Source organism: Halichoerus grypus, chromosome 8 (assembly GCF_964656455.1).
Source record: "Halichoerus grypus chromosome 8, mHalGry1.hap1.1, whole genome shotgun sequence".
NCBI lineage: Eukaryota > Metazoa > Chordata > Mammalia > Carnivora > Phocidae > Halichoerus > Halichoerus grypus.
Window position 1 is genome coordinate 68,678,495 of NC_135719.1, and position 14,288 is coordinate 68,692,782.

At 36.3% G+C, this 14,288-nt stretch overlaps 1 protein-coding gene across 3 annotated transcripts in view; it reads left to right on the top strand.

Moving 5' to 3' along the window:
• The window catches only part of UBR1 (ubiquitin protein ligase E3 component n-recognin 1), a 148,979-nt gene that overhangs the window by 46,809 nt on the left and 87,882 nt on the right, over nt 1–14,288 (top strand). For all 3 annotated transcript variants that reach the window (XM_078079463.1, XM_078079464.1, XM_078079465.1), the window contains exons 6-14: nt 513–651; nt 2,031–2,093; nt 2,336–2,459; nt 2,778–2,885; nt 3,501–3,589; nt 6,826–6,924; nt 8,746–8,903; nt 11,096–11,195; nt 11,757–11,885. In XM_078079463.1, the coding sequence (XP_077935589.1) occupies nt 513–651; nt 2,031–2,093; nt 2,336–2,459; nt 2,778–2,885; nt 3,501–3,589; nt 6,826–6,924; nt 8,746–8,903; nt 11,096–11,195; nt 11,757–11,885 (1,009 nt within the window). The remainder of the gene's footprint in view (nt 1–512; nt 652–2,030; nt 2,094–2,335; nt 2,460–2,777; nt 2,886–3,500; nt 3,590–6,825; nt 6,925–8,745; nt 8,904–11,095; nt 11,196–11,756; nt 11,886–14,288) is intronic.

Consider the following 14,288-nt stretch of genomic DNA (forward strand, 5'->3'; position numbering starts at 1 on the left):
CTCAGCAAGTTTAAAAGCTTAAGCAGCCTGAGGTCCCTCAATCACATGGTAGTGCTAGCACTTTCAATCTGTACACCTTTTTTTTTGTTAAACTTAAATGTTCCTATAAAACCAGTATCACTTCAAGTAAGTAGAAAGTAAAAGCAAAAACAAACTCAATAAAAATTAAGTGTTAATAAAATCTTACCATTTATCATTGCCTGTCTGAAGGTCCTGAGCCTAGGGCTGTCTCCCTTTGCCGCAGTAAGAGTAGTATTAAAAACATATTGCCACTAAACTGAAAGTAATAATTTACATCTGGAGGTAATAAAAAAATGAAATGGTATCAGGGTTTTTAAAATTTCATGGCACTGTAACACTTAAAATAACTTCCTTTATCAGTATTGCTGTGGTACTTTCTCATACATAAGAAACTACGCGGTGGTTATATGTTATATATTATTTTAGTCTATTTTTCACATTTTCCTTTATTTGTTTCAGTATCTGAATATGTATCTTTTATTTTTTAACAGGGAGAAAAATGAAAGATACTATTGTGTCCTTTTCAATGATGAACACCATTCATATGACCATGTCATATACAGTCTACAAAGAGCTCTTGACTGTGAGCTCGCAGAGGCCCAGTTGCATACCACTGCCATAGACAAAGAGGTTTGTGAGCTTCATTTGAATTCTTACGCTCCCCCATATCAGCTTCCTGGGAGTCAGGTGTTGACTGAGTCCTTGACAAGTGCTCTTTTGTATTGTGTTAGGAATAATCATACTCTTCTTTTATTCCTTATATCCTAGGTAAATTGGTTAAAACTTGATTTTTCTGTGTATCATAATTGTAAATAAACTATTAGCTTTCTTCTTTTATTCTAAATAATTAGAAAGTTACTGAATATATTTGGCAAAAAGTAGTTAGGAATGTCTGCTTTAGTTTGTTTCTATAATTATTTATTAAAATAGCATTCTAGGGGCACCTAGGTGGCTCAGTCGTTAAGCGTCTGCCTTCAGCTCGGGTCAGATCCTGGGATCGAGCCCCACATCGGGCTCCCTGCTCTGCGGGGAGCCTGCTTCTCCCTCTCCCACTCCCCCTGCTTGTGATCCCTCTCTTGCTGTGTCTCTCTCTGTCAAATAAATAAATAAAATCTTTAAAAAATAATAATAAAATAGCATTCTGTAATTATTGAGCACATGAATAAATGCATTAATTTTGACATTTTTAACATTATTTATTACAACTATTTTTAGCATAATACTGATGCTGTGGTTTGGCTTTTTAAAAAATATCTATCTAAAGCAAAATGTGTTCCTCAGGTATATAGAGGGAATATTAACTTAATCCTTGTCCTTGAGAGGAGTGTAATATAGTGGAAGAAGCAGCATGGCATTAGTAATTAGTGTAGTGGTGCTAGGGCTTGAGGAATCAATATCCTGGTCACACCTGTCATCCACTAGTGGATGCCAAGTGTGTTGTGGAACACATGTTGAGGAACTTGTAAATTCATTCATGGAAAGTATTTATTTTTTAAAGATTTTATTTATTTATTTGACAGAGAGAGAGAGAGAAAGTGAGAGAGCACAAGCAGGGGGAGTGGGAGAGGGAGACAGGGAGCCTGACACGGGGCTCAATCCCAGGACCCTGGGATCATGACCTGAGCTGAAGGTAGACACTTAACTGACTGATCCACCCAGGCGCCTGCATGAAAAGTATTTAAAACATATAGCAGGATTTTAGTAAAAACCTAAATTATTATTATTGGATAGAAATAGAGTACACTATAGCAAGTGAAGAACTAACATTCTTGCCAAGCAGGAAATCCAGCATCCTAAAGTATATTCTCTGCTAGCGGTATCAAAAGTTCTGAAGTTTCATAAAGATGTTAAACATTTATGTTTATCGTCCAGGTATTGCCCATCTTACTACTTTTAGGCAGTTGACAAATGATTAATAATTAAGAGCTCATTAGGCCTTTGGGCTACATATTACTTATTGATTGGGATTGTCATTCTACTACTTAATTCTCATGTTTGTTTATAATTAGGGTCGTCGGGCTGTCAAAGCAGGTGCTTTTGCTGCTTGCCAAGAAGCAAAGGAAGATATAAAGGTAATTTTCTGAATTAGGGACAAAAGAGAATTGTAAGAGGAATTCATATTACAGGAGCCGAAGTAGAATAATCACATTGTTGAAGTGGTTTGGTATCCTAAGTAAAGGTAGTATTGGGCCATTTAGACCCAGAGATTTGAAACTGTAAGTGTTATATAAGATTTTTTCTTGAAGAATAGATTACTTAGTTAAAACAAATTTTAAAACTAGTGTTTTGTTTTTAATATTCCTTTCATTTGTAGAGTCATTCAGAAAATGTCTCTCAACATCCACTTCATGTAGAAGTATTACACTCTGAAGTTATGGCTCATCAGAAATTTGCTTTGCGTCTTGGCTCCTGGATGAACAAAATTATGAGCTATTCAAGTAAGCATATTGCCTATTTTTCTTCTTTCTCATAAAATACTGGTTTTTGAAATAGCCACGAATTTGAAAATGTCATTGAGTATAAAACAAAATTTCTTTTTCATTTTTGGTTTATACATTTTGATTAATTTTCAGATTTGTATCTCAAAACGCCATAAATAATATTTTATCAGCTTTTGATTCTTCGATGTTGACAGAATTATTGTTGATATTAAGCTGGGAAGATTAATGTTAATTTTTTCACATGTTATTGTAGGAAACATACTTTTGGGAGGAATATTATGAAAATAAAAGTTATGTGACTTCTTTTGTTTGTAGGTGACTTTAGACAGATCTTTTGCCAGGCATGCCTTAGAGAAGAACCTGGCTCTGAGAATCCCTGTCTCATAAGCAGATTAATGCTTTGGGATGCAAAGCTTTATAAAGGTAGGTGGATCTTTGCTTATGCTGCTTGCCATGAAGCATGACCTTAAAGTGGAGCTATAATCTTTTTTATTAAATCAGTGCTCTTGATTGATAAGATATTGTACGTTAAGAAAAAGTTAACCAATCAATATGTAGTCTTCTGTGTTAAAACTTAAGGATACTTCTAATTATAGTGTTTTTTCGTTTAGTCAGGGCCAGTAAAAAAGAGTATGTGTATATATTCATTTGGTGCCATTATTAAAGCTATGTTAATTTTCATTTTTAAAATCCAAATGCAGAACATACAGTGAAAGGTGAGAAAAAGGCTTAAGGAAATGGAAAAGGGAAGACACAGAGTAAGAGTAATTTTGAGTGAAATAGAATAAAAAGGAATGGAGAAAGCTTGGGCAAGGTAGAGTGAAGTAAGGCAAAGCGGAGGGGCAGAAAGAGAGGGAAAAGGTTTATATATATGTATTTTAAATTCTAGCTATTATTGTGATAAATGCTACTCATATTTGAGTTCTTGAGGTCTGTTAGTATGTGAAATATTTTTATAATATTCTGCCACTTCTAATAGCCGGAATGTTTTTTTTGCCTTGGTGATACTCTTCCACTTCCCCCAAAAATGATCTCTAGGTGCCCGTAAGATTCTTCACGAATTGATCTTCAGCAGTTTTTTTATGGAGATGGAATACAAAAAGTTCTTTGCTATGGAATTTGTGAAGGTAATTGCTCTTTATAAATAGATATCAATAATAGAAAAAGAAAACCATTTTGGAAATGAAGTTGTAGAAACAAAGCAGATAATTATGAATCAGTTTAATTTTGTGATGTATTTCTTTTTTTTTTTACATTTTAAAAATTTTATTATGTTATGTTAATCGCCATACATTACATCATTAGTTTTTGATGTAGTGTTCCATGATTCATTGTTTGCATATAACACCCAGTGCTCCATTCAGTACGTGCCCTCTTTAATACCCATCACCAGGCTAACCCATCCCCCCTCTAGAACCCTCAGTTTGTGATGTATTTCTTTTTCAAAAGTCCATTCAGTTTCACATTTGGGAGTATGGAAGCAGTAGTCTTGGAGAGGAGGTAGGTGGAAAATGACCTGTTTTTTGCCTGGACAGAGCAATAGGAAGTTATCACATTACACATGCATTCATTCTTCTTTATCATTTGTCTGGTTTTTTTTGTTGTTGTTGTTGTTTTGTTTTTGTTTTTTTTGAGTTTTTTCTGTCATATTTTTATTGACTTTTATACATATAAGTGTATATATACACTTTCTCTTATTTGGATAATATTAAGAGCATTTACAACTGCATCTTTTTCTTTATATCTTTAAACACTTTTCTTTTTTTTTTTAATTTTTTTATTGTTATGTTAATCCCCATACATTACATCATTAGTTTTAGATGTAGTGTTCCATGATTCATTGTTTGTGCATAACACCCAGTGCTCCATGCAGAACGTGCCCTCCTCAATACCCATCACCAGGCTAACCCATCCTCCCACCCCCCTCCCCTCTAGAACCCTCAGTTTGTTTTTCAGAGTCCATCGTCTCTCATGGTTCTTCTCCCCCTCCGATTTCCCCCCCTTCATTCTTCCCCTCCTGCTACATTCTTCTTCTTCTTTTTTTCTTTCTTAACATATATTGCATTATTTGTTTCAGAGGTACAGATCTGAGATTCAACAGTCTTGCACAATTCACAGCGCTTACCAGAACACATACCCTCCCCAGTGTCCATCACCCAGTCACCCCATCCCTCCCACCCCACCCCCCACTCCAGCAACCCTCAGTTTGTTTCCTGAGATTAAGAATTCCTCATATCAGTGAGGTCATATGATACATGTCTTTCTCTGTTTGACTTATGTCGCTCAGCATAATACCCTCCAGTTCCATCCACATCGTTGCGAATGGCAAGATCTCATTCCTTCATTTGTCTGTTTTATAACAAGTAAAATTATAAGAGTAGAAGTGACTAGTTGAAAGGCATAGCATGGGAAAGGAACAGATATGCATGCTAAAGGGAGGCAGGAATGAGACGAGCAAGAGTTTTACTTAACTGAGGCTAAAACATAAAGATAAAACTTCACAGTTTTTTAATATTGTTTTATTGATCTGTTGTCTGTCCCTTACATTGTTTTATATATATATTTTGTGGGGAGAGGGGTCTGTCTCTCAAGTTAGGTAAATACATGACAGGTACTTTTTGAATCTTTTACTTTTCCTTATACAAAGGTATCCAGGGGGTGCCTGGCTGGCTCAGTCAGTAGAGCATGTGCCTCTTAATCTTATGGTTATGAGTTTAAGCCCCAAGTTGGGCGTGGAGCCTACTTTATAAATAAATAAATAAATAAATAAATAAATAAATAAATAAGTGTGTGTGTGTATATATATGTTACATATATCTAAAAATAAAGTAACATTAAAAGAAAAAGGTATCAATAAATACTTGTTTCCTCTAATTTTGAGTTGTAGGCAGTTCTGTAAAAATTAGAACAGGTCAGAGGTAGGATCCAGGATAGGATTAGAAAAAGAGAATGAAATAATGACTGTTGAAGGCAAATGATACTCTGGGACAAGATACCTGCACTTGCTGGATTTTACAAGTAGAGTGTTAAAAGTAACACATTTAGTTTCTTGAAAGATGGTAACAACTCAAGCTATTAACTCTATTTTTCTAAAACTCTTAGAATATTGGACCATATCTGTGATCTGAAATGAATTTTTTTTCTTCTACAAAAGCAGTTCTCTCTACTTAAATGAGATTATTTTATACCATGGTTACTTCTTTGTAGGAATTCTAGTGGATAAAATTAAATATGTAGGTCAAGGATCTAACACTCTGCTTGTACATGAGTGGATGTATTATTATTTTTGTTTCCCACTATATCAGGGTTGATTTTTGGCTGGTATGCATCAGTATAGTTAAGAAGTTATTTGCAGGGGCGCCTGGGTGGCTCAGTCGTTAAGCGTCTGCCTTCAGCTCAGGTCATGATCCCGGGGTTCTGGGATCGAGCCCCACATCGGGCTCCCTGCTCCACGGGAAGCCTGCTTTTCCCTGTCCCACTCCCCCTGCTTGTGTTCCCTCTCTCGCTGTGTCTCTCTCTGTCAAATAAATAAATAAAATCTTTAAAAAAAAAAAAAAAAGAAGTTATTTGCAGCCAGCATCCATTCTGTTTAAGGTTGGATTGAATCTGATTGGTTGGTTTTCTGGGTCCTATCAGTTTTTAAATACTTAGAATATTGCCTCTGCCGTATACCACTGCAATAGAATCTGCTAAAGATTGTCCCAGATTCTGTTTAGAGAAAGGATATATGGAACCACCACAGTCCTCTATGACTCTTACGTGTGTGTGTGTGTGTGTTTTGTTTTTTGTCTTTTTATAGTTTTCACTTACAGCTCTGCTAGATTGGGTAGCTGAGTTCATATTTGGTCTTTTGTTTGTTATTCTCTGATATATTTTTGTTCACTATATTATCTTCCCTTTATTTTTTTTTTTTTTAAGATTTTATTTATTTGACAGAGAGCACGAGACAGAAACAGAGAGAGAGCACAAGCAGGGAGAATGGCAGGCAGGGGAGAACCAGGCTCCCCGCTGAGCAAGGAGCCTGATGTGGGGCTCGATCCCAGAACCCTGCGGTCATGACCTGAGCCGAAGGCAGCCACCCAACCAACTGAGCCACCCAAGCACCCCGTCTTCCCTTTAGAAATAGGAATTATAGGGGCACCTGTCTGGCTCAGTCAGTAGAGCAGGCAACTCTTGATCTTGGGGTGGTTGTAAGTTCAAGCCCCATGTTGGGTGTAGAGATTACTTAAAAAATACATCTTAAGAAATAGGAATTATAATACTTTTAATCATATGCATGGAAATAAATCAGCAGCTATTAAAATTGGGATTTTAAAAGTTTTCAGTAATTTATAATTGATTGTCCATTTACTATATTTTTCAGTATTATAAACAGCTGCAAAAAGAATATATCAGTGATGATCATGACAGAAGTATCTCAGTAACTGCACTCTCAGTTCAGATGTTTACTGTTCCTACTCTGGTATGTATTGATCATTTCTTTGCAACCTTTGCAAGTAAAACCTGTTTTGCTTTTTAAGAACTTTGCAGCCACTCTGGAAAACCGTATGAAGGTTCCTCAAAAAGTTGAAAATAGAGCTACCATACGACCCAGCAATTGCACTACTGGGTATTTACCCCAAAGATACAAATGTAGGGATCGAAAGAGGTACATGCACCCTGATGTTTATAGCAGCAATGTCCGCAATAGCCAAACTATGGAAAGAGCCTAGATGTCCATCAACAGATGAATGGATAAAGAAGATGTGGTATACACACACACACACACACACACACACACACACACACACACACACACACACAAAGGAATATTATGCAGCCATCAAAAGGAATGAAATCTTGCCTTTTGCAACGACGTGGTTGGAACTGGAGGGTATTATGCTGAGCGAAATAAGTCAAACAGAGAAAGACGTGTATCATATGACCTCACTGATAGGAATTCTTAATCTCAGGAAACAAACTGAGGGTTGCTGGAGTGGTGGGGGGTGGCTGGGTGATAGACATTGGGGAGGGTATGTGCTATGGTGAGCGCTGTGAATTGTGTAAGACTGTTAAATCACAGACCTGTACCTCTGAAACAAATAATACATTATATGTTAAAAAAAAAAAAAAAGAAGAAGATAGCAGGAAGGGAAAAATGAAGGGGGGGGAATCGGAGGGGGAGACGAACCATGAGAGACTATGGACTCTGAGAAACAAACTGAGGGCTGTTGAGGGAGGGGGGTGGGGGGATGGGTTAGCCTGGTGGTGGGTATTAAAGAGGGCACGTACTGAATAGAGCACTGGGTGTTATACGCAAACAATGAATCATGGAACACTACATCAAAAACTAATGATGTAACGTATGGTGATTAACATAACATAATAAAAAAAAAGTAAAAAAAAAAGAACTTTGCCTAGTATTGAATCAAATTAAAACAATGTCAGTACTATATTGCGCTAATTTCATTTGGAAAACTGAATAATAATTCAGTGGTATCTGCATGTGAAGTATACTTTAGTGGGACCCAAGGACAAGATAGCTTTGGAGTGGTAGTGATGGCATGACCGTTATCCAATAGTCCTGATCCCTGAAGGTGAAGTCCAGAACTGGTTTCTCAGATTCTAGACTAACTTGAGAGCCCTGTCTTTTCAATACCCAAACTACTTTTTTTGCTATTCTTTTATTCTTTAGTTATTGTTTGGGGGCAGGGGTATAGATTAAGATAAAACAAAGCAGGAGGAGAGACTACTCTCAAGCATTTGCATGAAATAGGTGCTGATATGGTACTGTATAGGCTTGGGAGGAGAGTGGAGAATTCTGCTTTTTTTTTTTTTTAATACTACTACTTTTCATGTTTCTTCTGGATAGTTTGGTTAAATATTTTTACTTTCCCATTTCAAAGGCCAGAGAAAAGGATGGAGAAGAGACAGTGGATTAGGAGTGACAGGGAGATAGTAACAGATAGTAATATGATAGAATAGATAGTAATATGATAGAAGTCATGAAGTGTATCTGTGTTCTACTTTGCTCATTGTGTGATTACCGATGGTGAACATTTATGTAGGTAACCTATGTGATGGGCTTGGAGTGTCCAGACAGGTGTTACTGAGGAGTAGGGAATTTTTACTTTTAGAAAATAACTTCTCTGAATTTACTGTTCTGTGAGACTAAGGACTGTGTTTGATGCATTTATTTGAAACATTTATTTAAAATGACTCACTGACCAACCAAATGAATGAATAAATTAAGTCCATACTATCATGAGTTAATAATAAAGAATATTCTTGAAATATTCTGCAGGCTCGACATCTTATTGAAGAACAGAATGTTATCTCTGTCATTACTGAAACCCTGCTAGAAGTTTTGCCTGAATACTTGGACAGGAACAATAAATTCAACTTCCAGGGTTATAGCCAGGACAAATTGGGAAGAGTATATGCAGTAATATGTGATTTAAAGTAAGTTGTTCAAGTGAAATGGTAAGGGTACCTGTTAATTACAGTGTGCTTATATATTCCATTTTATAAATAAACTTACAATCCTTTTGGTTATTTAGAATTCTCCTTATAATGATGGCAAGTACAAAGAACTGTTAACTGTCTCATGTCAATAAATGTTTTAAGTGAAGGCTTCTTAGAGAGTTACAGCCAGGTTAACAAAGAAGGTATTGAGGAGGGGCCTGTTACAGAAACTTTGGGTCTCTTGGGGTCACTAAATGAATCTCCATCATAACTGCCATGCCTTCCACTCACTCTCACTCATGCACTTTGGTTTTGTTCTTTTTACATAGTCTATTTGTACATAGTTTCAGATAATCTTGTTGATCTGAGTTTCTTTTTAATTCCTTTTTCATACGTACAACCAAATTATTAATGCTCATCAGGGGTTTCTTAAGTTTTTTTGCTTAAGAGGATGGAATTTCCTTTTAAACTAAAGTTGGAATCACATGATAGATCACTTTTGGGATTGTTGGACTTAAAAGGAAGTAAGTTTCCATTTATTTTAGAATTGGTGAATATTATAAGGGTTGTGATATATCAAGTATTCAATAAACCACAAGCTTCAAAAAATTCTTTTAAATGGGCACCTGGGGGGCTGAGTCGTTAATCGTCTGCCTTCGGCTCAGGTCATGATCCTGGGGTCCTGGGATTGGGCCCCCAATCGGGCTCCCTGCTCAGCGGGAAGCCTGCTTCTCCCTCTCCCACTCCCCCTACTTGTGTTCCCTCTCTCGCTGTCACTTTCTCTGTCAAAATAAATAAATAAAATCTTGGGAAAAAAAAGAATATATTAAAACAAAATACATTTCATTTAGTTCACCATTTAAAGTAAAGAGCTTCAAGGTGTATAGGATTAATTATTTCTAGTCCCCAGGGGAAAAAATCATTCTAATTTTGTCTACCTCTTTTAGTGACCGGTTAGGGCATAGAGAGGTGGAAACAGGCTTCCAAACTAACCTAGAAATAGTTTGGTTTGCTTAAAAATACATTTGACAGGGGCACCTGGGTGCTTAGTCAGTTAAGTGACCAGCTGTTGATATTGGCTCAGGTCATGATCTTAGGTTCGTGAGATAGAGCCCTGCACTGGTGGCTCAGCAGGGAACCTGCTTCTTTCCCTTTCCCTCTGCCCCTCCCCACGTGCCGACCTTCTCTCTCTCTTTCTCTCTCAAATAAATAAATATTTTTTAAAAAGTACATTTGACAGATTTCTGAAATTATGCATTGGATCCTTGATATTACTAAGGAGAAAGTTTCCAGACCTTTTCAAATTTCTCAGTTTTTAAATATGATTATAAATCTTTCTCTAAAGTTCAGCAAATTATTACATTACCACAATTTCAGTACAGAGATGGTAGATGAATTCAGTAGTGAATCACTATTTAGCCAGTGTGCTTCACAAATTATGCATAAATTACATGTATGCAAAAACAAAAAAGCACAAAATGCACAAAAATGCCAAATGACTGTACTTAAACTTAACAATGTTAAATCGGTGTATTTATTATTCCTTGGTCTAATGTACAGGAAAAATCTTTTTACTATGGGCCTCATTACTGTGAAATATTCTTGTAGCTGAGTTATTTTTTTATCCAGGGAAGTGGTGCATAATCACCTCATTGTTTTATCACATTTTATTTTATTTTATGTATTTCTGAATATAGTTATTCTCTACAATGAATAATTTAGAGTCAGCACATCCCTAGATACTTTACCGTATGTTAAAATTTTAGGGTTGATGGTTTAGATGTTAACTTTAAAGTTTTCCCAGTCTTTTGATTGTTATTACAACTTCTCTCCTACATCCTTACCTAAACAGAGGAATCTCTAATGACAAGGAAAAGGGGAAATTCACATATTTTGAGCAACTAGAAAATCTGTACTATTGTTGTCCATCTGTGATAGGCTAGGTTGCTTCCAAGGATCATTAAGCAGAACAACTTCTGAGTAGAGAAGTCAGGCTTAACTTTGACAGCCGCCTCTCATAGAGCCTTCACATTTTGCTGGGATAATCCTAGCTCTGCGCAGAGCGTCTAATTATTTTAAGAAATTAGAATCCATAATGTTGATGAATCAACATTGTCTGTAGCTTTGAGAACTTTAAAATTATCTCAGAATGGGAAAGTGAAATATTTCTTTGTCTTTTGAAATGATAGGTATATCCTAATCAGCAAGCCCACAGCATGGACAGAAAGATTAAGAATGCAGTTCCTTGAAGGTTTTCGGTCTTTTTTGAAGATTCTTACCTGTATGCAGGTATGATAGTTCTTCTGTACATCAGTAAAATAAATTTATTTTTAAAAATTTAGCCCCAGTCTTTCTTTGTTTTAAGCAAATTCTGTTTGTTATTTGAGGAAGACTATATCTAGTAAAGTAGTAATAAAATTTAAACACTGCCTCACTGATCCTGCTTTAATAGATCTTTAATAGGTATAATTTTGTTACTTTAGTTAACTGCTGCTATTACTCTTTAATGTTTATTGAATGCTTATTATGTGATATGGTAGTAACCACTTTACATGCATTATCTCTGCTGAGCATCATAGCAATCTTATGAGGCTGTTACTATTATTATTTTTATTTTCCATATAAGGGAATTGAAGTCTAGAAATAATTTGACCAGGGTCACATGCAGCTAGAAAGTGACAGCTGGGATTTGAACCCATGCATTCTGACCTTGTATAATAGCCATGTTAAAAAAGCTATGCATATATGAATATGAATCCTAACAATTTTATATTTTGACAGTAGAGGAGCAAAGAAAGAGGGCGTACTATATATATATATATATATATATTAATCACTCTTTTCTTATAGGGAATGGAAGAAATCAGAAGACAGGTTGGGCAACACATAGAAGTGGATCCTGACTGGGAGGCTGCCATTGCTATACAGATGCAATTAAAGAATATTTTACTCATGTTCCAAGAGTGGTGCGCTTGTGACGTAAGTAAAATTTGTTAGTAGGATCAGTGCCTTTTTAAGTGCTCTAATGGTTATTAGTAGTAGAGTTTTATGTAGCAACTTGCTTGATGTAAAATTTTATTATTTAAGTAGTTGTGTATTTGAATTTGTCTTATTAAATTTAGAAGGCAAATCCAGTGTTTGTTTTTTGTTTGTTTTTAAAGATTCTATTTATTTAGAGAGAGGGAGAAAGAGCATGAGCAGGGGGAGGGGCAGAGGGAGAAGGAGAAAGCATCTCAAGCAGACTTCCCTCTGAGCATGGAGCCCAACGGAGGACTGGATCTCAGGACCCTGAGATCATGACCTGAGCCGAAATCAAGAGTCAGATGCTTGGGTGCCTGGGTGGCTCAGTCGTTAAATGTCTGCCTTCGACTCAGGTCATGATCCCAGGGTCCTGGGATCGAGTCCCGCATTGGGCTCCCTGCTCGGCGAGAAGCCTGCTTCTCCCTCTCCCACTTGCCCTGCTTGGGTTCCCTCTCTCATTGTGTCTCTCTCTGTCAAATAAATAAATAAAATCTTTAAAAAAAAAAAGTCAGATGCTTAACCGACTGAGCCACCCAAGCGCCCCAGAAAATCCAGTTTTTATACTTAATTAAAAAAATGTGCTCCATAGTAGTTTCATTTACCTCTGGGAATTGTGGGGTTTAAACAATACAACAAAACACTATTTACATATTTCCTTATGCAATAATTTTAGAACATAACCCTCTTGAAACACACAGTCCTACCCTAGATTCCCTTTTGGGAAGGATGACCTCATTTATTTCTGTTTTGAGAAAACTGACATTATCTGCATCAAATTCTTTCATTTTCTCTAGTTTCTCTGTACCTCTCACATGACATAGTCTATTCATTAAGTTTGTGTCTTCACAATTGGTCCCTTTCTTTTCATCTCTTTCTTTCTAAAACTAAGGTCTCTACCTAGGCTCTTGGTCCTGAGCTACTTCTTCCTGGAGTTGGCTTCCTCATTTGTCTCCTCTACGATTTCCCAGTCTTTCATTCATCTGCCTGTACACCCACAGGACTCCCCTATCCTTAAAATCAATAAGAATAAAAGCCCCTTCATTGTCTCTGCTACTTCTGTGAACTTTCTTTTCTCCTCCTTTCTTCTGCTTCACCGTGAGCAGTTGGTCACAGGTTCAGAGCAGTCATACAGACATGACAGTTTAATCTCGCACTGTAGCTTTGTAGAACAATAAGGACAGGAAATATTGTCCAAACAAATTACTCTAAGAGGGAGGAAAAAGAATTACAAACCACTGGGAAAACATATTTGTGAAAGCATTTTTGAGTGGGTGTAAAAGAATATGCAGAATTTAAGTATGGGGAAAGTGGCATCATAAGCAGAGATACAGAGTAAACAGAGAAATAAGGGGAAGTCCAACTCCTGTTCAGGCAGTGTGGAAGAATAAAAACTAGATAAATCAAAGGATTTATGGATGAAATTAATGAGCAATTAAGCTGGAAATAATGCCTTGGCATCAGTATGTGAATACACTGATTGTGTCTAAAGTGTAACAATGTCAACACACTGCTTCAGGAAGAATTAATGGGTGTCACTGAAGATGACAGATTGGAGAGGGTAATGTTAGGAGACAAGGGAACCAACAGAAAGATTACCATGAAGTCTAAATCTAAGGTGACAGGATCTTAACTAGGGTGGGGGCAGTCAGGGAAAAAGAGAAAGAACCCATAGGAAATAAGGATTATAAAATAAATTTAGGATAAGGAAAACTCAAATCGGGGTAGTATGCCAGGAAGAGAAGAGTCAAAACTGACTTTTCAAGATAGTGTTTCTCACACTAATTTTATCCCAAAATAGGAATTCTATGATCAAATAAATTTTGGGAATATTCCACTTAGAAATCAGCACAGTGATTAATTAAAGGGTTTGAAAAGTTCAGTGGCATTTAAAAAAATCTTACTTGATCTTGTTCAACCTAGCATTTCTCAGTCTTATGTGAACACAGAACTTTTTTCCCCTGAAAAATCTGTTAACATCTAACACACAGAATGCAGTGGCTCTGAGATTTTCTGTGTGGATGAATGTATGAATCATAGTGTCATTAACAGAATAAGGGAAGTTGAGAAGGGAAGTACACAATGAAGCAGAAATGATGACAAACCAATTTAATATATTCTGAATTTGAAATATAAGTGTAAGACCTAAGCAAGAATGTCTAGCACATAAACAGAAATGATATAGCTTAGGAGAGTCATCTCTGCAGTTTTAAATGAGGTGGTAGAAATTAAAGACCTGTAAGAAGAGAATATTGGGAATGTCTCATTTAGTAGGCAGAAGGAATTGGGGGGAAAAAAAGGAATCACTGAGTGAAATCTTTAATCAATAACAGAAGTATCAGAATAAGTATGTTTGTAAAAATC